The 26,121-nt window shown below is 35.7% G+C and overlaps 1 protein-coding gene across 4 annotated transcripts in view; it reads left to right on the forward strand.

The window, feature by feature from the left end:
- The window catches only part of LOC101743390 (netrin receptor UNC5C), a 183,008-nt gene that overhangs the window by 111,308 nt on the left and 45,579 nt on the right, over nt 1-26,121 (forward strand). For all 4 annotated transcript variants that reach the window (XM_062674848.1, XM_021347035.3, XM_012689193.4 and 1 more), the window contains exons 2-4: nt 4,332-4,420; nt 12,072-12,641; nt 23,092-23,291. In XM_062674848.1, coding sequence (XP_062530832.1) covers nt 4,357-4,420; nt 12,072-12,641; nt 23,092-23,291 — 834 coding nt within the window. In that variant the 5' untranslated portion in view covers nt 4,332-4,356. The remainder of the gene's footprint in view (nt 1-4,331; nt 4,421-12,071; nt 12,642-23,091; nt 23,292-26,121) is intronic.

Consider the following 26,121-nt stretch of genomic DNA (forward strand, 5'->3'; position numbering starts at 1 on the left):
ATCTGGTTCCTTTTACCTTTAAAAAAGGATAAATTTCACCTAACAGTAATTGCACAGACTGCTTGTCGAGCCGAAATCTTAGTTGAAACTCCTGATTATCGAGCTCTGAATAATAATTGATTCTTGTTTTATACACTCTATTACTTCGCGTATCTAAATAAATAATAATATATAATAAAAATATAATAAAAATAATAAAATAAAAATAAATAAAAATAATAAAAAATATTATAATAAATAATAAAATAAAAAGGTCACAGGCGGGCGCATCACGATGCTCAGCAATGAGCGATCGACTGAAGGAGGAGGAGGACTTCGCGTATCATCACTTGAATCGTCGCTTGAATTCAGTAACATTAAAACTTCGTTATCACTTTCTGAACTCGACATTTTAAAAGAAAAAACACTAACACAAAAATTCCAAAGCACAACCGAACAAAATCGGTAGGTTAAAAAATGCTCTACGCCTGGTAGTTTTGACAGCTCACTGACATTTCTAAAATAATATAGGAACACTACAGACAACAGTCTCCATACAAAACGCAGTACGAACCGTTATGTTAGCCCTCCCATCCGTTAGTAGCAAGTCGTCAGTAATTTTAAAAACGAGTCGTTTTTATAGGAACTATTTTGTCCTACGATTCGTAGATATTGTAACGGATCGTAATATAAAACGATTCGTTTTTTGGATATTGGAACCGGGCGTTAGTGCGCACGGCGGGAAGTCGTTGGATGCGGAAGGCGGAGGACTGCATTCTGTGGAAGGCATTGGGGAAGGCCTATGTCCAGCTGTGGGCAGATAAAGGCTGATGATGATGATGATGATAATTCTCTAATTAGTCCATCGGTTCCGTAAATACATCAATTTTGAAATGACATTTCAATTCGAGGATACTCATACAAGAATAAGTTTATCATGTGGTTCTGTACAGTTTGTTAAGTCTACTACACTACGCGTTAAGTGGTTTTCAGAGTCCAAAAACATTGAACGAATAGCCGTTATATAATTAAGGATTTGTTATTCCAATGGACGGAATCACCACAGCTATCGTGGTATGACCGGTACAGCTTAAAATTTAATGAAGTTAGTGCTCATCCTCAACTCTCTCTTACTATTTACAATTTTTAACTGTTTAATTTGCAAAGGATATTTTTGTCTCAGAAATTTCCCAATTTATAAAATAGACGCAGCTTAAATCCAAGATTTGAATATAGTGAATGAGAACTTAAAATTTTCGTGGTATAATAATCTCAGAATTCAAACAATTTAAAATATCATGAGCTTCTTTAATAATTATCAAGTTTCAAATGATTTACCAAATAGTAAGTAGTATTCCGATCCGATTTTTCGATTTTGCGAATCACAGACATAATTAAAACTACTTTTACTTCGTCATCCGTGATGACTGCACTACGTGGTGACTTTCTAGAACATTCGAAACGATGAAAATAACATAATTGTGACTAACTCGGTGGTGCTGTAGATAGGACCCCTGACTGTTGCGCCTAAGGTCGTGGGTTCGATTCCCACATCGGGCGAACATTCGTGTCATGAACAAGTTTGTTTAATCTTTGTCTGAGCGTATATTACCTACTGGCGGCCCGCTCCGGCTCCGCTCGGGTCTTTAACAAAAATTTCAACGATATTTGACGTTGTTTTATTTTTTAAAATAAAATAACACTTATTGTGTTACAACTACATATAATAGTTAGACATAAGCTGTCGCGACACTTTTTGTAAATAATGTGTTCTACAAAGTCGTAGTTCATTATTTTATTCTAACATGAATAGTTTTGGCAGGGCATGCGATGTAAAGAATATTTTAGTTAAATTTTTTACACTTTGGGTTACATTATTAGAGTTTTAATAAGGATCCCAAATTTTTTTCAGAAAATATTATAGCCTATGTCACCCGGGAATAGTGTGAAAGAATTTTTCAAATCGGTTCAGTAGTTTGGAAGCCTTTTCAATACAAACAAACAAACAAATCTTTCCTCTTTATAATATTAGTATAGATAAATGCATGTAATAATATTTAAACGCTTATTTGTCAGTGTCTAGTACCCATTACATTTGTCTATCCTAAATTGGACCGGATGATCTTGCCTGATATTTTCCCAATTATTTATTTATTTATTTACAATTAACTAGACGCGAGATTAAACCGTAAAAGTATTTTTAATTATATTTATTGAATCATTTTAATGTTACAACATTACGTGTAATCTGCTAATCTTTACACGTCTTATCTGAATCTTACCACGGGCTACAGAACTAAACTGCTACTGTGTTGTATCTTAATTGTTATCAATTGTGTAAGCGGTTTTTATTGTTGGCTTACACAGAAATGTCCAAAAAAAGTAAGCCAAGTTGCATCCAAAAAGGACATGAGACATTTTTTGGTTGCTTATTTTGGTACTCTGGTCTTTATAAACGTAACATTGAAACAATTGACAAATGCTGCAGTTATCAAAACTATGGAATGAAAACTCTAACGCAGTGTCTCCATTGCACAATCATATTATCTAGTGTCTCTGTTTACTGTATTATTTGAAATAAAGCATTGTGAGTCATTTCATTCCAAACTAGCGGCCCGCTCCGGCTCCGCTCGGGTCTTTAACAAAAATTTCAACGATATTTGACTTGTTTTATTTTTTTAAATAAAAGAACACTTATTGCGGCATAGCTATAATAGTTAGTCATATGCTGTCGTGGCACTTTTTGTAAATAATAATGTGTTCTACAAAGTCGTACTACATTATTTTATTCTATCATATTGTGATTTTTGCAGGGCACGCGATGTAAAGAATATTTTAGGTATGTTTTTTACACCTTGAGTTACATTATTGGAGTTTTAATAAGGATCTCTAATTTTTTTTCAAAAAAGATTATACCTATGTCACTCAGGAATAGTGTAGCTTCCAAACAGTGAAAGAATTTTTCTAATCGGTTCAGTAGTTTCGGAGCCTATTCAATACAAACAAACAAACAAATCTTTTCTCTTTATAATATTAGTATTAGTATAGACAACTGTTTCACGAAAAATTTTTGTCCTCCAAATATGACTATCATTCTTTGAAAATGCTTGAAGTGCAATATTGAACCTCACATTAATAAAAACGCTGGGCGTGATTTCCTAAGCGTCGGCATCCTGACACTATTCTGTGGTACCATTTATTTTTTTTCCCTCAAAACGTACCAAAACTATCCAATTAGTCACGCTGCGGTTGGGATACAAAACTATGAACTGTTGAATAACGACCGACTGAATTTTACATTCATAATGATAGGTTATATTTGAGCGTGACGAAATTTATAGTTTCTTGGCATTTTTTGTATGTATTCATCATGGGCTTCGTAAATTATTTAAAGATATATATTTTTTTCAAGTTATTGTCTATCCAAAATCAAAAGCTTAAATTTATAATTATAATAAAAATATGGCCTTCATTGCGGTATGTTTTGTAGATATATCCAATTGAGGGCTTTAATAAATTAAAGAATAAAGTGCATATTAAAAAAACAAAACTAAACATATGCCCGCTATTTTGCGTCTGGCAAAGTGGTCGTTTGATTGAAATAAACAAAGAATTGTTAGCACAAACATCACCAAACATTATAGTCAACTTAACGAAAATTCTCTCAAAAGTCTCAAAATCTATATATTAATACGTGAAGCAAAAACTTTGTATCCCTTTTTACGAAAATTGCGAGGACGGAGGAGTGTGAAATTTTCCACACTTCTCTCTAGAAGTCTCTCTCTCTTCTTGTCTAATATAGAGAAGAAGTGCACAATTCTAATATTTTTTTAAAATAATGCATAAAAGATACATTAAATCAATAAAGAAAACATTACACACACTACATACCATGTATTTGACGCACACACACACATGCATACTATTTATTGTCAAACTTTTTTTCTTGACGTCTGTGTTCAAATTGAGAATAGATTAAATATTGTTTGTCTTTGTTATTATTTTTTATTGTGTAGTCTTGGCGAAATTTGTGATTATAGAAGTATAAAATACAATCATAATAGTGTACAAACTTACAATTCCAATTAATTATAGTCGAATTTCGACTACTGCGGGACCTCTAGTGTTAAATAAATTCACGAAATGTTTCTGTAGTACGATCATCGTTCAAAGACCCCAATCGCTCTAACCACAGCAAAACATTTACTGGGTCCGAATAATTAAACAAAAGAAATACAAATTTGTATTAAAAGTTCAACGCTGTACCTCGAGTTAACACCAAGACAAATCTTACCTCAACAATTCAAATATTGGTCAGCTTTCGAATACTCAAACATTGTGTATTGTTTTAGGTGATGCGTGTATATATGTGAAGTAATGGCGGGAGGGGTTGCGCTCCTCGTGCTATGGGTGGTCGCAGTCACAGCTGATGGTAAACACGGTGAGTTCTTGACACATTTATAAAGGTTCTTCGGTGATTACTTTTAAGCGGCTTTGAGGTTAAGCTCTAATTTACTGATGGTAGGACTTCTTGTGAGCCCGCACGGGTAGGTACCGCCCCGCCTATTTCTGCAGTAATGCGTTTCGGTTTGAAGGATGGGGCAGCCGTTGTAACCATAAATGAGACCTCAGAACTTATATCTAGACGTGGGTGGTGCATTTACGTTGTAGATGTCTATGGACTCCAGTAACCACTTAAAACCAGGTTTTATTTTATTGCCTTATAGGCAGACGAGCACACGACCCACCTGATAGTGAGTAGTAACCGTCGCCTATGGACGTCAGCAATGCCAGAGGCAGAGCCAAGCCGCTGCCTACTTTTTTAACGAGCTCTCAGCCTCTGTCTGGCCTGTAAGCTCGTTCACCCATCTAAGCAATAAAAAAATGTTGCTTAAGAATTCTTCAACGGTTGAGTATCAATATTGAATGCGTTCGAATGTTTTTGGTTAATTAATTCTCTACAAGTACCTTAATTCATAATTTAGAATCCTATGTAGAAAGTACCAAATGCAAGTTTTAAATTGATTTAAACTTGAATTGATCCAAATATTGATAATAAGAATCGGTGAAATTTTGAATAAAGTTTCAAAGGAATGATTTTACGCTTAAAATCTTCATTTTACAATTTTTGATGTTGCGAATTTCTTATAGTTGCCGTATTTATGAACTTCATATCATATTATTTTATCATTCTAAAAGTTTTAGTCCCACAAACTCAAAAACAAATTTGTATGCGTGAGTGTGAGTCTTCTTTTTCTCCACCTTATCCCACTAGGTGGGGTTGGCACAGCTAATTTTTCTCTTTCATTCTCTTCTATCAGCCGTCATCTCAACAATCACTCCTCTCTCTCTCATATCGTCATTCATCATTTCGTCATTCATGCGTATGTGTGGGTAAAGTAGAGAATTGTTTATTGGAAAAGAACAAAGAAACAAGAAGTTTTAATTTGTTAGTTCTTAACTGCAACTTAAAATAAACTTGAAAATAGTATTGAAATAATTAACGACATGTTAAATACTAAACGGAATAAGTACATTAACAAACGTGACACAATTACAAATATAGGTCAAGCCATTACGCACCTAATTAAAAAGACTCCCAACTTCCATATCTCAGTAGGTAATTAACGTTCCCCGTAATTTAGAAAAGTTAAAATTTTCTCGGGAGAACATTTTTCAACATTATCTTGTCTCAAACTTAAGAGGGTGCCGAAAAAATGCAAGTAAAAATAAAACTTTAAAGTTTACAGCTAATCTCCAATCAGATAAGTACTCGCACTGACAAAAAACACTCTCTTCGGAGAAAAAAGCTCTTTGGTGGAAAAAAAGAGGCAAAAAGCTGTCACGCTTAAACGCGGTTCAACGACTGACCACTCACTACCTAAACCTGAAAATGCAATCACATTTTAAAGTTTGTATAGAATTAATTTTTAGCTCTATATAATATTATAGAAAAGTTTGTCGCAGTGTTCATGTTGTATAATTTTTAAACAAATGTAATGATCAAAGTACTTATTTTTACATTACTTTATCATAGAACTCAATTAGTTCTAGACAATAGATTGTACAAAACACACAAAATTTACAATGAAAAGTAGACTTAAGTAGAAGTAGAATTTAAAACAGAAATTCATATAACTTTATCTACCTTACACGCTTTTAACAAATAAGCATTGTAATTAAAATAAACAACAATCCATCAAATGTAAGACATTACAACTCACGAGCATGACAAACCCATTAACAGCAAAGCCAAAATCTGTATACACGAAGACAAGAAAGTGTTAGCTCACACGGTGAGGCCGCAAAGCTTCACGACCATAGATAATCCTTCAATATCACTCTGTTTGCTCTCCCGCCTAAACTAATGTGAATTACTGTTAGAGTGAGAGATAAAGATAGCTGTATTGCAGGGTACAGGTATAAATACAACACTAAACGTATACCACAAAGAGGTTGCGTTAACAACGAATCTAGGTCGATGTTTGAACGTGTGAAAATTAGTGTTCGCCGATGAAAAGTAAGAATTAAGTGGCTCGCCGGTGCGAAGTGATGATAGCATTATGACGTGATTAAAATCTATCGACAAACATAGAGGAGATATAAAATGAAGCAATGTATAATAATTATCTTATACCAATTAATTTAATAAAGATTCATAAGATTATAATAATAGTTAATAATAAAGCAGCTGCTAAAGAGTCATTGTAAGTTTGAAGAGTTTTCAGAACTGTGCGTTGCTTAAGAAAACCGTGTAGATTATCTCATTCCCGAATCTAGTGGTATAAAAATAATCATTGGGAATGCACTATAAATGCACACTTAGGTGAGATGAACTAATAAAAAGTACAGACGGTACGATCGACTATATTTTGAAAGATAAAAACTGGGATTCCCCCTTTTAAATTCAAGGACAAACGGGGGGGCTATATATTTAAGAAATAACTAACTGCTTCAAATACCTATGCAGTCATAATGCCTTACACAATACCATGAAATCACCATAAGCAAAATCAAAATTTAATAAAGCTAATGCCACTAAAATCCCGAGACAGTATTCGCTAATGCAAAAACCGTATATCCATTAACGTGGAAATCGGAAACCGACACTCGAACACACCTCGCAGCTGCCAGCGCGAATGAAACAGAAAATAATAGCAAAAGACTCCCCTGAGACGCCATTATAACTCGAATAACAAAGGGATTATCTTGTTTGGGAACCTCTTGACTGGTACTCGAAAGCTTTTTGAATGTATCGAGTTAGCTTACGAGTTTTTGTAGGTGTTCCACACTAACTAGTGTGAGAATAGGGGTTTTTGTAGAATCCAATAGTTTTGCACCTTGTTGAAGTATTGTATACATTCTGAACGAGTGTCCAGTGGATTATGCGAACCCATAATATTTTTGGGTTTTTAACAAAATATCTGAAATATATAAATAATGTATAAATTTGTAATTTATTTTATTTTATATTTTATTGCTTAGATGGGTCGACGAGGTCACAGCCCACCTGGTGTTAAGTGGTTACCGGAGTCCATAGACATCTACAACATAAATGCCGCCACCCACATTGAGATATGAGTTCTAAGGTCTCAGTGTAGTTACAGCGGCTACCCAACACTCCAAACCGAAATGCATTACTGTTCCACGGCAGAAATAAGCAGGGCGGTGGTACCTACCCGAGCAGACTCATAAGAGGTCCTACCACGAATTGAAAGTTATTGAAAAGCTGTAAATGTAGCAGTAATTATAAGTTATGTTTCAAATTGTTTAAATTTACAACTGTCCTGAACAAATATTATAGATTATTTTACTGATTGTGCAATACGAAAATTAAGCAAGACATTCATAATTCCAAACCATTTGATGAGGTACAGAAATTACTGACCACTTCAAACGATGCGAGTCATCGGATTTTTTGCAAGACCCCTCCCCATTTATTTTCATGCAAATAGACTAATCAAATGTGACTCATACATATACAAACCAAGTATACATTTGAGGCGCGGGTAGTTTGAAATGACCCCTCCCACGAACACATTAAATAGATCGAATGCTTTCCTCTTTGCTTTAAGTGCATTTACGAGTAAAGTCCATCGATTGGTGAGACGTTTGTGGTTTAGGGTTGTCTTCAACTTGTGCCTATTTTTTTCTTGGAAGGCAACTTATTACATTACTCCGTAACATTTTAATTAGAACTGTTCGTTTCGAGATTACTCGAAAAAATCAAATCCCGTAATAAGCAATACCCAGATTTTTGTGCCAATTTTATCTGCGTTTAGTCTATCTAAGTTATAACCATTACTTCTATTTTATACTTCCGTAATAGTAATATAATATTCAACTTATTTCCCTATCTAGCTAGCTCTCCTAGTTCTTGTAGCGAGGCGTGTTGTAAATGCATTTCATTACCAAAACGTTCTTGCCAAGTGATTTTGCTTGGCGATTATTTATTAATTCACCACCACTGAGTGCACTCACAGCTATGTTTTTAAATCAATTATCCTTTAATACAATTAATAGCTATAATAACAAAGATGAACAACGAACAAATGAATCTTCTTCTTTTTCTCCACCTTATCCCACTAAGTGGGGTCGGCACAGCCAATTTTTCTCTTCCATTCTCTTCTATCAGCCGTCATCTCAACACTCACTCTTCTCTCTCTCTCATATCGTCATTCACATATCCATCCATGTCTTCTTCGGTCGACCTCTTCCCCCTCTACCTTGCACTAACTACCATTTCCATACATATATTTTCTTTTTCTTCTTCTTCTTCTTCTTCTTTGTCGCTTTCTTATTACTGAGGGTCGTGACCACCTTGATGCAGTTTTTGTTCTATTTTAGTCTAATTAATTTCTATCATGTATCTTATTCATCCATATTCTCGTTCAACCCTTTAGTTAACGGACGCAAATGCAACGCTCATGTGTTTTATAGCATGTTCATAAATATCGGAGCATACGTTTCTTGATTTATGCCCTCACTCGTACACTTGAAAGTTTCGGTTATCTTTACACACCAAAACGGGTCGGAGTAACGCCCGATATCTACTCTTAACCGCTTCATGAGTTATACTATTAATACTATTTATTCAAAACACATGTGTTACGGCTCAATACGTTTTGTGAGTACGTTCGTCCAATTTTAAAGTAGCACTTCTCTCGAATCTAAGCTCTTTAGGTAAGTTATCGGATGTCGCACTATTGATAATTACGAAGCTTTCTCTTTTTTTATTTATTGATAGTACAGACGTTTTGAGATTAGGAATGACTTAATGCAGTCCTCGTTCAGCCAAAAAAAGTATTACACTTTTCTCTGTTTTATGTTTCCGCTTGTCATGCCATTGTTCTTTACAAAAGCGTCGCTATCGCAGTACTTATCAGTTATTTATGAAATGCATCTTGTACTTAAATTGTAAATCAAAATAAACAGCATACTTATCGAGATTGAGATTTATGACCTTTTCGAGCTGATTCATGTTATTCAATTTGTATACGGCATAAATCTCAGTCAGACTAACAAAGCTACTATCTACGATGTCTTCAATGGAAGTCGAACAGTCCAGAATAAAATAGTTCAAGTTCCAACCGCGGACGTTGATTAAGTAAAGGCCATCAATAAAGATCCTTCTCTATCTTGAATGGCATCGATCCGTGCGGTAATTATTTGAATGCCGGACAAAATGACAGGAGGCGGTCTCTTTCAAACTGTTAACGACGGGACGACGCCAATCGGATGAGTTTTCAGTTTGTTTTTAGATCTCGTTAGGAAACGCCTCGAGAATCCGAACATTCGTCAGGCCAAGCATATTTCACATCGTGTCGTGGCGATAAGGTATTTCCCCATTTACATTTGTTATTCGATTCCTGAGGCATTTTAAAACTAAGAAAACATTTCAATCTATTACGTTCCGGTATTTAAATACGACGACGAGCCAAACGGGAGATAAGTGAATTATGATCGAGAGCTCGTTTGTTAGAAAGTGAAGACTAACATTGATTGATCTCGTGAACTTTCCACGGCCGCTGCGGAGCGTTTTATATGTAATTTACAATTGAATCGTGACGCGCAATCGGCCCTTTTAGTTACGCTTCTTATAACTGTAAAGCTAAATGGAATTTCGTCACATACCGAGATAACACTTATTAAGTGACGTTGTAAGGACGACCTACATACGAACAAGATTCGAACCAGAAGTGAGCATTTCGATGCGATAACGTCTGTCAGTAAAACGAAAAAGAAACCAGCCTTAATTAAACCTGAATAAAGTTTTCGGCCTGTCAATGAATAATTATGAAATCGATGACACGGTAAGAAGTTTTTAATCAAATCGATATTCCTAAAAGCAATTAAAAGTGACAGCTACGTACAGTCGAGTGGGATGTGGGTAAACAAATTAAACAATACTTTTGTAAGACCGTCCGTTCGGTCGGATAGATCGTATAATTGACTTCAAATTCTCATCAGAATAAATGAGGATGTGACAGGGTACCAGATTGTTTATCAATCGACGTAGCCCATAATTAATTAAGTGGCGTTCGTTTTGTATTAGGCATCCTTCCTGTAGTTTCATGTCCGTTTTTAAATTAAGATTCACATTGTGTTCGAGTAATTAATTTTATTTTATACGTAATTGGTATTCGATTTTGTTGCTATCGTGTTCGGATGTGATAAATCTTTGTTGTCTAAATAATAATGTTTACTTAGCGTTTATAAAATAGTTTCAAACTACAGCGGACATTTACGAGCCCCTGCTTTGTACTAACAGTAATAACTTTTACATGGCTATTAGAAAACAAAAAAGAGACGCTTTATTAGTATTAGTACTCAAGGACAGTAAGTTGAAGAATTTCGAACAAATTGAAAAATATGCGTAATAGTTTTCAGTAAATCGTTGATCAAAATACATATTATTATATTTAATATCCCCGAGCTAAGCATTCCCTTCAAACGAATTTCAATTATAATAAATAACACGTAAAGTGCCGTCACCTGTGTATTCTGTCTAAATTGGAATTTTAATGATTTCAATAAAACGTCCTCGGTTGCGGTGAGGCGGAAAAACGGCACGAAACAAAATCCTATTAAGGAAAAATATATCCGAGAACCGAACCGTCTGTGCTCCGCGAAAACGGAAATAGAAATAATTCGAAAGGAAGTGAAACTAATTAACTTATCCACGGCTCACTTTACTTGAGGGCTATTTTCGTTAAATTATCCCCACTTCATACAATAACGATTCCAGTAACACTGTCAACATAGCTGTGAGCATACGCTGATGTGCTGATAGTCGAGCGAAATTTTGTTGAGGGATCTTTACATTTGACTACAGGGAAGTTTTGTCTTTAAGTCCCGCAGGAATTAAGGAATGTTTTGGCTTGAACCGTCGTGATTCATAAAGTAGGGTGTACGGTATCCTAATATCTATGTTTTGCGTGTAAATAGGCGCGAGTGAGGCGTCATACCAGGTGCTGACTCCGAGTAAAATCGATGGCGAAACTTGGAGGGTACATGTTATTATGACAGATGCTATTTATTTGGAACGACGCAGAAATAAATTTCAGCCGACGTAATAAGAACAAGTTGAGATGGAAGCTAAGGATGCTATTAGTCTTATTAATGTTTGGATCACGTTTCATAAAGTTTCAGTTGGTTTTGAGATCACTTGGCATGTTTATTGCAGTACATACAGTTTAATCTAATTATGCTTTACGCGTATACGTATTTTCGACGTTGGATTTGATTACTATCCGAATTCACTGTTTCCAATTAGACGTTAATTGAAGTACTGAGAATAACTGTGATTTCGAATTTACGTTTGATGATTTACGGAATCTGAAGGTTATTGCGGAATTTGATTTAAAGGAAAACAATTTAAGAAATATTCATCAAATCATTAAAATTGCTGTTTTATTATTAAAGAAAAGATTTCTTAATAATGAAAATTTTAATATAAAGTTTGATCAGAATGATAGGATTTATTCATTAATTGTAACAGCTTTATGAATAATAATATTTGATAGTTAAGATGAAAAGTAAGCGATATCATTAAAATATATTGGTATAAAGTATCATATTTTTTGTTACAGACGTGTCAAACTCAACTGAAGCCGCAACGACAGCGTTTCCCACAGCACCCATACCACTGCGACCAGAATATGCTCATCCGGCTGGAGTAGAAGCATTAGACCCTTACAACTCAGAGAAGAACAACCCGCCAATTCATCACAAAGACTATTTAGAAGAAGACTACGACCATGAATCTCACAAAGAAGACGACCACGACAACAGAGACGATACAGAAGAATTACCTTCGCTATCAGGAGACCATTTGCTCCAAAGCGCGACGGATAATCTGCCAATGTTTCTATTAGAGCCACAACACGCGTTTGTTGTGAGAAATAAACCGGCCACGTTAAGATGTCGGGCGGCTAATGCACTCCAAGTGTATTTTAAGTGCAACGAAGTTCGATCGGTTGCGAGCACACAGTTCGAGTTCGTGGATCCCCAAAGCGGAGTTAGGATCGTTGAAGCCGAATGTAACGTGACGCGGGATCAGTTAGATGAATATTTCGGTGAGGACAGATTTACGTGCACTTGCTACGCTTGGAGCAGCAGAGGAGACATCCGAAGCCAGCCGGCTGTCGTGGAACTTGCCTGTGAGTATTTAATCATTGTTTGGAATTTACTAATCATGTTGGGTAGGATGAAAGAAAAAATCGGTACATCTTGTTTGTGTCGACTAACTGATCGCCACTCTATGTTTTTTTTTTTCCCTATGTGTTCAGCATTTATCATTTCCACGGATGATTAAATTTAGTATTGTAGTTGGCCCTGTATTGAAGCAGTTATAGGAAACAGATGTACTTAACTTAATGGGTTCTAGCGCACGCCAGCTAAAAGATGGATAAAGTCTCCCTATAGCGTTTTGCGGAAAAATTTGACTAAATATTTAGTTTGGCATTTATAAATAAATCGGTTTCTCTCTTCTTCTCTTCTCTAGTAACCCTTCTCAGATTAATGATGCTAGAAATAACTCTGCTTGAAATAAATTGTCAACGTCCTACCTAATTCTACCCCAAAGCAACGTTCTTTCTAATGTACCTAAGTCCTCGATCCAGCGTCTTATGATATGTGCCAATAATCATCATTTGCCATCAATGCCGATTCCATCAATTTGTCTCCACAAGCTCCGGTTAATACCAATCGGGTCAAAGCAAAAGATTGTCAAAAAGGACTTGCATGATTCTTAAACATGGAAAAATAATATTGAAATTTAATTCAAGTTTTTTTTTAATTCTCACTATAAACAATTTCTTATAAATAATCTGTGAAGTATTAAAAATGTCGGAAATTAAAGTCGATTAAGAATGAGATGAAATTGCAACCTTTCCATAAACATCTCATTGTAAATTTATTCGTATAGTTAATCTTGATCGGTGCCCTGTGATCTGTAACGATTTTAAAGGGAAATGTTAATTTCGTAAATTTGAAGTCGCTTAACAATCAATAAAGCAGATACGGATCTAAGAATCTGGAATAAATTTTAACGTAACAGAACACGCCGTTTAGATTCGACGAATCGGAAAAGATATTCTCGTAAAATCCACTGGACGTTTTTTTTTTTTATTGACAATCCAACGTGTTTCTTCAAAAAGCCTTCCGGGAACTTCATTAATATTAAATGCCCCTATAAATGCATTCTCAATAAATAGTCATAAAAAACGCATAGCTTCCGGTTGCAGCAGAACGCGGTGCAGTATTTCATCAAAACTCATAATTCGACGGTTTCCGTGGGCTATTTTGGGCTAACCTAGTTTGTTCGCCGTGGATCGTCTATAACCAGAGAGGCATCCTTAATGACCATCGACTCGGGATTTGTAGAAAATCAAAATTGTTGTCACTCGTTCTTGTTGAGACAAATTGTTTTATGCTGAATATTATGTTTCTTCGAAAGTACCTAACAGTACATTTCTGTTCTTCTATGTAAAACTAGCGACCCGCTCTCGCTTCGCTTCGGAAACTGTAATTTATTATTGATTTCCCCACTATTTAATGGATATTATTATACATATAAACCTTTCTCTGCAATCACTCCATCTATTAAAAAAACCGCATCAAAATCCGTTGTGTAGTTTTAAAGATTTAAGTATACATAGGGATATAGGGACAGAGAAAGCGACTTTGTTTTATACTATGTAGTGATAAATAATTAGAATAACCAGGTATTGGGCAACACGTGCTTATTTCGGCTACTTAATATTTTGGCTTAACAGAGCCTTACCATGGCCCACAGATATTGCTACCGCATTGAGATACTTATCTTGATTAAGCAATAGCTGCTTCACCCTTTACATTAAAACGTACGAAAATTTTGCTTCGGATATGTCAGAATGATAGTACTTGACAACAAATGCTCTCAATATGCTAATATAAGACCACTACAAGAATAATTGTTTCAGAAATCCCTACTAATATATAAATGTGAATGTAAGTTTGTTTGTTATGCTTTCACGCGAAAACTACTCAACCGATCATCATGAAACTTTGTACAAATATTCTTGGAAGTATTAGAAGTAACATAAGATACTTTTTACTAAGAAAAAAAAATATTTTTACGAAAAATTAAAAAAATGTTTGTCAAAAAATCTCAAAATCTAGCTTCTTCACCGCCATCTACCGGTTCAGTAATGAAGCTCCAATCCTGAGTACTGTAAATGAAGTCACAGGTAAAATTTAGCGTTATGCCAAAGTAACTATTCCACGCGGACGAAGTCGCGGGCAAAACCTAGTATTCATATAACTTGGTCCGAAAGTGGTACTAAATATAACTTTACGGATACACTAAATAGAACTAGCTATGTATATTCAACCTCTAAACTAAATTGAAAATCTGCATCGATTATTACTATAAATCTCTCGCTTATAAATCTTAAGTTGGTAAGATATTCCATGATGTTAACAAAAGTCTAAGCCAGCTAGGCTTATGTAGATTTATGACTTCCAGACTTTGCCTTCTAATAAAATACAATAAGTCTGGTTGAATTCAGAGTAATAGAACTTTTAGACACCAAAATAACAAATTTTTTTAAGTTTTTTTAATTTGTTTGATTATAATATACGTATTAGGATAGGATATAAGAGGAAACAATGAAAAATTAAGAACCTCCTTAATTAAAGGCCTCACCAGATGGCTTCTACATTCAAAAGTCAGTGCCTTATTTATTAATTCATTTATTAACTACATAATCCTCTTTATAGTTTACAAACATCAATTGAACATAAAATACAAAACAAAAGATTCGTAAAAGCCCTGAAGCGTAATAAAATCTTTCATACCTCATCCACATGGCACCTACAAGACCAAACGTACTATAAGTATCACATTCACGTAGTACCAATAAGACCGAAGCTAGTTTATCTCTTTAACGGTTAGCCAACGGTTAATAAATCTAAATGCAGACGTTTAATACTCGTGTTAGATTTACTCCCGCGCAGCATTGGATTTAATCGCGTTTGGCTTTTGAACAATAATATAGTTTGGTTTAATAGGATAATAAGTCTTTTGGATGCAATCATGAAGAGTACACTGTTATTTGGACGCACAAACTTATTAGATATGTTGAAACACAAAAATCGAATGTATTTTTATTAGGTAAAATTATAACATTTAAGAAAAAAGAAGGAAGAACAACTCTGATGCTTGAGTTATTGATTGACAATTCTCTTGCAGCAACGACTGCTGAGATAAAAAGGATTATAACTGCAAAAAAAATCGATGTCGGCTTGTAGTTATTTTAATGAGCTTGACGACAATAATTCTCCTCTTGGTCTTCTGGGTAATGGAAGCACATTAGACACACAGCATCATTTTTAATGTAACAACAATTCTATGCCTTTGGTCTATTAGGGTACGCTTTAGGTTTTCCAAAGATGAACCCTAGTTTATTGCTACACGCTGTAGCCGCAGTAGCTTTAGAAAAAATCAAGCATTTACGGATTCTGATGTTCGTAGATAAGTTAATTAACATCCCAACTCCCCCTTAACATTCCTTAATACTTCCGCTACACGCTCTAACAAAACAACACGAATGTAGGGAATGCCATTCAAACAAACTCGCACTAAATCCTGAACTTACCTGTGACACTTTTATGTGCGCTTACCCCAAGTAAAATTATTTCAAAAATAGTTACGCGCAACCTATTCCACGCGATTATTCGGCGAGTTTCTTCATAAATAAGGTGTAAGGAAGCTGTTCGTAATGGAAAGAATTCTTAAAGGCTAATTAAAATAGAAATAGTGATTGTTTAAAACGCCCTCAAAGTCCACTCTACTTGGTCGTAAAAAAATACTAAAAAGATGCACTAATATTCTTATAGTTTTGTAAAGTTTTTATTTATTTATTTATTGCTTAGATGGGTGGACGAGCTCACAGCCCACCTGGTGTTAAGTGGTTACTGGAGCCCATGGACATCTACAACGTAAATGCACCACCCACCTTGAGACATAAGTTCTAAGGTGTCAGATATAGTTACAACGGCTGCCCCACCCTTCAAACCGAAACGCATTACTGCTTTACGACAGAAATAGGCAAAAAAAAAAAGGGTGGTGGTAACCTACCCGCGCGGACTCTCAAGAGGTCCTACCACCAGTAAGAAAGTACCAGAAAGTATTTTGACTATATCATAAGTAGCTCAATAATTATAGGTACACTCAAATTTAATAGGCTAGCGAATACATAGAGCGTAAGCAAGAATAAGCATAACGGATAATGCACTAATCTGCTTTCGTAACAAAAATACACGCACTTGAGTATTATATATAAACCTCGCAAGACAATTAAAGTGTCAAGTAACAGATTTAAGATACGTTACATTAGTCTACGCGTAATAAAGGCGACGAACTCTTGTATATTTATACATTTACGAGTTCCAGTGAATTGTTTTGCTTAAAATATCACGGTTTTATTCATAAGTGTGGTGGGAACGGGTAATAGTGACACCACGGTATCTTCAATGTATAGACACTGATACTGGTGGTAGGACCTTTTGTGAGTCCGCACGGGTAGGTACCACCGCCCCGCCTATTTCTGCCGTGAAGCAGTAATGCGTTTCGGTTTGAAGGGTGGGGCAGCCGTTGTGGCTATACTGAGACCTTAGAACTATATCTCAAGGTGTGTGGCGCATTTACGTTGTAGATGTCTATGGGCTCCAGTAACCACTTAATGTCAGGTGGGCTGTGAGCTCGTCCACACATCTAAGCAATAAAAAAAAAAGACAAGCAGCATCAAAGCGAAAGTCACAAAACACGTTATCAGCTAGTATAAATTACGACGCGTTCATTAATAGCTTCTTCATCGTTCCCTCACTGCTGAGGATCACCACCACAAGGAACTTTCTTCCATGGTGTTCGGTTAGGTGTGGCAGGGACCGTATGGTATAGACTACCACCAACCGCTTTCTTAACCAGATCTGACCATCTAGCTAGTGTTCTGCCCACGCCGCGCTTGTCTTCTATGCGATCCAAAATTATGAGCTTCTCTAATTCATGTCTGGAATACCGCATGATGTGTCCGAATAAGCTCATAATACGCTCTTGGCAGATAGCAGAGAACCTTTTTTTGGATGTTTAGGTCTATTAAAATGAACTCATTAGTTCTCATCGCAGTCCATGGTATTCGAAGCATCTTCCGCCACAACCAAATTTCAAAGCATCGATCTTTTTGCTAACGCGGCTTCTCATGTACCATAAAAAGCAACATTGATAACAGTAACTAGCACGTTTGTTTATCAATGTTTGTATATATGAGTAGAACGTACATTTGCAATTACCTACTAATTACTCGGTTTTCGTAACGTTTGTTTTGCGTTAGATATGTTTGGGCTTCGCTTGCCTGATGAGAAACTCAGCTAGGGTAATTGGATTGTGAGCATTTGCTCACTGCTTAATTTCGAGCTACGTACATTTTAGGATTCATTAATTTGGATTATATCTTTAATCTGACAAATTTTGAAGTGTTTCACTTCGAAGGTTAGGATAGCCGTTCTTCCTGTGAAATAGTGCTTTAAATCACAATGGAAATTAGTTTTCTTTTAATTTATTCGATTAATTGCAAGTCGTAGATATAATTAAAATTACTTTTAGGGTTCCTCAAGTTTCGAATACTTTTACAGCTTTATCTAAATATATCAAAATCATTCTATACACTACCATTTGGAAATAATTATCCAGGACAGAAGCGAAACGCAAAATAAAATTCAAGTTTTATAATAAAACGATAGAAAATTAAATAAAAGCTTGGATCCTCTTCCAGATAATTCAATGTTAACAGCGAATAAATCTGTTTGGTTTTCATGAAGAATTAAAGTAATACTAGATATGGACACAAAAAACACAGAGCTGATCTGTGTATGGTCAATGCTCTAGAAGAATATAAATACACTAGTCTACTTTTACATAGTGCTTACGAAACTAACTTGATTGTCAGAAAATTAATGAATTGAACTCATAATTGGAAATTCGAAACGAACATTAAGTACAATAGACGTAATAAGCGACGTCAGAATCCCATGGAACTGGTGCAGACACTTATCCGATAGCAACGGGCAACGTAAAGCCGCCGTCGCCCAAAACATGTCTTGTCGGATCCCCCGGATTCACTATCGGTGCTTTTAGGACCCTCAAGCACCGGTCACCGTTCTCATCGAACTCGTCAACTACGATGAAGAGCTTGACGAGCGAACTAAATCATAGACATAGCCCACTGAGTTTCTCACCGGATCTTCGAACTGGGTCGCGATTCTGATCTGGTGGTAGATTCCGCAAAGCACTGCTCTTGCTAGGGCTACGTCACCAGGTTAGAGCTTTGTGAGTTCACCTACCCGTCAGGGCATAGGTGGTATAGCGTCTTAGGCTACCAAAGAATAGGTAGGGAAAAAAGCGGTGCAATGTAGAACCACAATGACACCATGGGTGCAAACAAACCCCAGTAATTTCGTAAATGTGCAAGCTTTGCGGACTTCATTAAAGTCGTCGTGGCCTAAATGAAGTCGTCGTGGCCTAAAGGATAAGACGTCCGTTGCATTCGTATCTAACGATTTCGGTTTGAAGGGTGGGGCAGCCATTGTAACTATACTGAGACCTTAGAACTTCTATCTTAAGGTGGGTGGCGCATTTACGTTGTAGATGTCTATGGGCTCCAGTAACCACTTAACACCGGGTGGGCTGTGAGCTTGTGCACCCATCTAAGCAATAAAAATAAAAACTTCAGTTCTTATGACGTTCTTATGCATCCTGAAAATGTTGCGCGCTTCCTTCAAAACTGCCTATGGAATTTGAGAACCGACATAGCTGCATTCTTGCCTGTTAAAGTAACTATTGCTACAGTACTTATATTAGACAAAACATGTAATGAGTACTCCATTGAGCGGTTAGTAGTGCAAGGGAAAGTCTCGAGGGCAACTGATCTCGTGGACGACCTCTAACACGATGGACCAACCTCATAAAATCTGTGACTCACTCCAACATAAATTATTGCTCTCACTCTGCGAAACATCGTGCCACGTGGCGTCGCATCGCAAGAGCATCGATATCGCAGGATCCGACTTATGTATAACCACGACCACTGTCAAGAGTGTACGAATAGGTAGAAGAATTAGACAAAACTACTTACAATTATTCTCAAAAACGTTCACATTCAGTAAACTAACTCCGTAACAGTGGCACGAATATCGTAGAGGAAATGAAACGCACTCAGTAATTTATGGGCCTACACGAACTCTCGCCGGATACAGCGAACACTTATCATTTATACCCATCTCAGCTTGGATGCTGCAAACGTTAATTTTCGTAGAAAGTATTTTATTAGATGTGTATTATTCGCGTAATTATATATAGCTGGTAATTGTAGGGCCGACAGGGGTAGGTACCTCCATACTGCCTATTTATGTCGCGAAGACATCATGGATTCCAGCCTAGACGATGAGCCAGTATTATACTTAACTGAGACTTCGCTATTGTGTCTACAGGCACTTTGTGCATGTTTGTGGAATCAAGTAATCACTTGACACTAAATAGGCCGTGAATTTTTGCATATAGTAGATGTAATACTACAAAAAATATTGTTTTTTCTTTACAATATTATTATTAACCACCGAAAATTTTCGAAAGCCTAAAAAGAACTCACAAAACAAAACAAGACAATAGATATATTGATTTTTGGTAACTAATCTACTTTTTTTTAAGTTTTTATTTTTTTTAAAATAAATATTCTATCTAACATCTATAAGCTACAGCTGTTCCTTAACAAACAGAAAGTCTAATAAAATATATTTTAATTACAATAATTTAAAATTTACAGTGAAATGAATCCGAGTCTTTTAAATAACATCAAATTGATGTTCATATTTTACTGTTTTAATTTTGGAGTACGAAATATGTTGTTAATGATAAATAAAACTAGTTTTAAATTAATACAAGTCTCAATCATATCCACATATTTCATGATAATTAAAATTGCAGTAGTAAGTATAAACTTTAGATATTAAACAAAACTCTACAAAAACTAGAGTAAAGCCACTAACACGAAAACGAGTAATGGAGCGCTCACCCAACAGATTTATGGTCTCTACAAATGCATTTGGAGTCTCTTCGTCTCTACGTAGAGTTGTGGAAAGGATTCGTTTTTCGTTTGATTAGTGAGGCTTCGTTAATTTAGCTTAAAAGGTTTTTTAGTAGACCGGAGCTGTGGTGGAAGCTGTTGGAAATATTCGGGAAAGTGATAATTTACTTATCTCAAGGAATTTGTTTATTCATTAAAAATCTTAATAAAACTATTTTAAAATTTAATGAAAAGACTTTAGACTTGCTATAGTGAGAACATTTAGTAAACAGGTTTTAAGTGAATGAATATAACTATTATGACATGTATGATAGCATTCTGTTGAACTTTTAATTAGAAATACAGTGTTAGTCTGGCAACCTCGAGTAAGTAAGTACTGCTACTTCTAAATTTCTACTCCAACCCACCATGAAACATGAGGTCAAAATCTTAATGGTACTGCACAGCTACCGTATAATTCTCCAAACTAGAAACCATGACTGCTTCACGATATAAATAGGCAGAGTTATAATGATCCCCAGTCATAGGTCTTACAATAGGTTTTGCTGACTTACCGGACTTCGTACTGCTACATAGAAAACTAACACATTCTCTGTCGTTATACAATACGGTTGAGACTTAAAGCTCATATCTCAAGATAAGTGGCAGTAATATTATATTATGGCCTCAAGCAATCACTGAACACCACATGGACCCAGATTGTTCCCCAATATATATGTAGTTCACGGAGCTTAAACTCGAAATGTTACTAACACTGGCCCTAGCAAGAGCCGTGCTTCGCAGAATCTACCACTGGATCGGAAACGCCACCCACTGAGAAGATCCGGTGAGAAACTCAGTGGGCTGTGTCTGTGGGTCTAAGATGGGTGTTTTTTAAAAGCAAATAAAACTATCTTCCATTTTTTATTACACTGCATTCATTTATCGGCGCCATATTCATTGGCGGATTTAGTGCTTAAGGTATTTTCTGCCCGTCAACCAAAGGTATAGCAGAGCATAGATTGGTTGGTGCATATCTTTTTACAGGCGTCTATATTATACATCTAGTTACTAAACGCTACAGTGATTGCTCAACACCAAATGGTCTTAAGTTCATCTCCCCACCTGAGTCAATAAAATAAGTTCTCTCCAACAAGTACTTGAATTACAGTGTGGGGCAACCCGTTTAATTCACCAACGAGCTTTATACCAAATTCACAGCCAACATCGAATTCGCTGCTCAGGAAAAAACCCAGTAATCACATCTTAACCAACTGGAAAATAGGATGGAATCGAAATCCAATTTTTCGGTTATCCATTAATTGATGGTACGCGCCGAAATAGCGTTAAATTGTGTAATGTCTTCCAATTATAGCGCTAGGACTGATGCTCTATAGCAAATTACATAATCGAATAGGCCGTTGCGTTTTTGTTATTAAGATTGACGTGAGAAGACAGGAGTTGGAGTTGGGTGTGAGATATAAGATGAAGCGAATATTTAATGATAAAATCTTTATACGATTCTCGTTAGGTTGATCCTATATTTTTATTAGATTTCTTATTAAGCCACTTTGATCTCTACAGCACTATTGTTACATTAAGCAGAGATATTATTTGTTAAAACTCCGCGGAGTTTTTTCACGTTAGCGGTCTACCTTCAAACGTTAAAAAATATAGATCCATATTATGTACGATGTTGTAGTTGTCTCATGAATAAAAAACTTCTAATCTTCATTTTTTATTATAATTCAATATAACAAATTGGCTATGTATTAACTAAGGCACTTAAAATCTAAAGCACTATTTCGTGTTAAAAATCATAAAAAAAGACTTACTATATATTTCGACCGATTTAATATCGAGCGGTGACGAATATGAGATTCCAATATAATACATAATAATATATTTTAAACGTTGCAGAATTTCAAAATTCAAACCCGCTTTTAAAATTTAATTTGATCCACAACAATTATTGCACAACATATCAAATGTCGGTCCAATTTCCTTTTTAACTGAAATAATATAATATAATTTTGGAGTTCTTTGTAGTGACGTCACATAGTAAATGAATATTGACGTTTGATTAACGAATAACAAATACAGTTTTATCATATTATTGAACGCCCGCATTAGTTAATTTTTTACCAGACATTGTCAAATGAAACCGCGAAATACAAGATAAGACAATTTAAACAAAGAATCATTCGCTAATAGAAGATTGCACAAAGTGGGAATGAGTCGCTCGCTCCGGGCATTTCAATATTGCAATAATCGTTACGTTATAATACTCATTGTAAAAATTAATATAAAAAAAAAAATAATTTAAAAAAAAGAAAAGAAAAAAGACAATATGCCCGCTGAGTTTCTTGCCAGTTCTTCTCAGGACGGAGGCTAGTTTTTGTGAATTGGCGGTAGTTCTTTTTGACGTTCAACAAGTATGTACTTTCATTTATGTTGAAGATTTTTTTTTTTATTTGATTTGAATAACATCTTAATCTATTGCTCCCAGATCTAAAGAAGCCATTCGCGGTATCGCCGTCAGCGATTTCAGTAGAGGCCGGTTCAGCCGCTTCTCTGCGCTGCTCTCCACCAATGGCTGCCCCACCTCCTCACATATCCTGGTTGAAGCACGGGGCCCCTCTGCAGCAGGATCACAACGTGCTGGTTTCTGCAGAAGGAAATCTGCTGATATCTCGTTCCACTTTGCAAGTGAGTTCATTCTTTTTATTTAAATACTGATTACGTGTTCCACATTCAACAACCCTACGCCTAGAATATAATTTATTCTGCAAGAGAGATACGAGACAAAAACCAGTTCACCCAAATATCGAATACCAAAGTTTTTACAAATATCATGACTGGAAATAGGTTTCAAAGTCACCAATCACAGGGTAATGAGGTATCAATCCTTCAGATATTTATAAAAAGTAATATGGTAACCTATAGCTTTCCTCAAACTTTGAAATGCGAGACAAGAAGCTTCTGATCTCAATCGCTACAAAGTTGTACCGAATATAAAGAAAAAGCTTCTTTGCAAATTCTTCATGTTTCCTGTTAAAATCTTCATCTTTATTTTTACTACTATATTTTTTAGTCATGATAATTCAAAATTCTGCAAAGGATTGAAAAAAAATAATATCAGTATCAAAAAATATCTTCATCTACAAGAAAAATTTGCACTTATCACCAAGCTATACTCGTGTGTATGTCTTAGCAGATATGACAAAATTGACAAGTAGGTACGAATATATCCTATAATATATAATATTTTTGTTATTTGTGTTTCTTTACATAATAATATACTTCTGCTAGTCCTATTATCAAATAGAATATTAATCACGACGTCTTTTTATGAGACGGGACGAGACTAGATCATGCCATTGTGATTACACATCTATTTGTGAAAATTCAATTTATAGTTTTAGTTTATAGTTTCAAAAAACTTTGATACTAGAGATTACAATTGAATCTTTTAAATTATTATTGTTGTAGTTGCTAGCACCACACTGGATTTCTTACATAGCTACGAAAGTCACACAACCAATCGACAATCGCCAGATGTGTTATATTATTACGAATAAAAAATATAAAAATCGCCCATAAATTATGAATTAAGTGTGGATCGTAAATTAAATAAACCACAGATATAAACAATGATTCGGTACTCATTCGTGGGCTATTAGAAAACATATGTTATTTGTTGATGTTGGGTAAAAAACTTGTAGAGAGTTCGCTTCTGTTGACTGTGGGAGGGTATCCATCGTCCTGACACATGTCTTTAAGTTTATTTTTAACAAAATAACCACGGTAGACGAGCTGGCTACTTCAACGCAACTTTGTCAATGGTAATGTCAATGCTTTGCTTTTACCGTCCAATAAAGTTGGCGTTTCATATTATGTGGTCCGATTTAAATTTTATCAAGATCAGTAGTTTTATCGAGATTTGTCATTTTATTTTGCTGAACTCAGTCCTCTTTTTTGCTAATATTTTGATTTAGTGTTGTATTGATACTCGAATACAAATGCGATGGAAAATTACCTTTCTTTGAATTCATCCTCGAATAAACCTTTCATGCAACCTTCTTCAAATTTACATCGGAATCTTGTTGTTACATTCAATAGTTCAATAATAATACAGAACAAAGCTAGCTGATTTGTTTCCTATAAACCTATATATTATTTGGGGATAGATATCAGCATTCGCTTTGTGATCCTAATGAGCCACAGTAACCACTTATTTTCAGAAGAAGCGTGCTCATTTGCCCAGCAGTAACAAAACAACTTTTTTCGAACGCGCAAGCTAAATTCAAAACAGAAAAGAACAAAGCAAAACAGAATTCGAATTCATTAATTGAATTGTATCACATGTTACATCTATAAGCAAATTCCTACCTTAGCACAATGGTCTAAAACATGTATTCCTCATATCTGTAATTTTAGCAAAATAGCTATTGAAAATTGTAAGCATATGGTTCTTCCGTTGTAGAGTAGAAACAAATGTTCGTAATGTTTAACAATTGTAAATAATATTCTCATTGAAAAGTTATTTCCTCTTTTATATTTAGGACACGTTTCAAAATCGCCAAATAATTCATGTATTTTTTTTTATTGCTTAAATGGGTGAACGAACTCACAACCCATCTGGTGTTGAGTGGTTACTGGAGCCCATAGACATATACAACTTAAATGCGCCACCCACCTTGAGATATAAGTTCTAAGGTCTCACTGCCCCACCCTTCAAACCGAAACGCATTACTGCTTTACGGCAGAAATAGGCGGGGTGGTGGTAGGACTCACAAGAGGTCGTACCACCAGCATTAATTATCTAAATGTACGAACGAGCGCACAGTCGAGTGTAAAATGGTACTGGAGCGATGAACCACTTTGAGATAATAATAATATGAGGTCAATGCCTCAATTATATTGTACACCGGTTATCCTACCCCTCAAACAGAGAAGCGTGACTGCTTCGCAAAAATAGAGAGAAGGTGTCACCTACTCGCGCGGTCTTACTTTTTTAGAAGAAGGTAAACTAGTTTATTGTGGGTAGTTACAAAGCCTTTTATTTTTTACTGGTGGTAGGACCTCTTGTGAGCCCGCACGGGTAGGTACCACCACCCCGCCTATTTCTGCCGTGAAGCAGTAATGCGTTTCGGTTTGAAGGGTGGGGTAGCCGTTGTGACTATACTGAGACCTTAGAACTTATATCTCAAGGGGGGTGGCGCATTTACGTCGTAGATGTCTATGGGCTCCAGTAACCACTTAACACCAGGTGCGCTGTGAGCTCGTCTACCCACGTAAGCAATAAAAAAAAGTATCATAGGAACAGACAGATGTATTATACCTGTGAAAAAGCGTGCCGCCAACATGCGTCCCAGAAAATTAAATTGGTAATGGTAATTTTAAAAATAATATAGCACCGAAGTCTTTGTTCGTGTTCATATCACCAGGATTACCAGTTTGGGGGTGTCGACAAAGAGGAGAACTTCTAAATTAGCGGGTGCAGTAACTCGATAGACAGGTCCGTAGTCCGAATGTT

The sequence above is a fragment of the Bombyx mori genome, chromosome 22 (assembly GCF_030269925.1).
Source record: "Bombyx mori chromosome 22, ASM3026992v2".
Classification (NCBI taxonomy): Eukaryota; Metazoa; Arthropoda; class Insecta; order Lepidoptera; family Bombycidae; genus Bombyx; species Bombyx mori.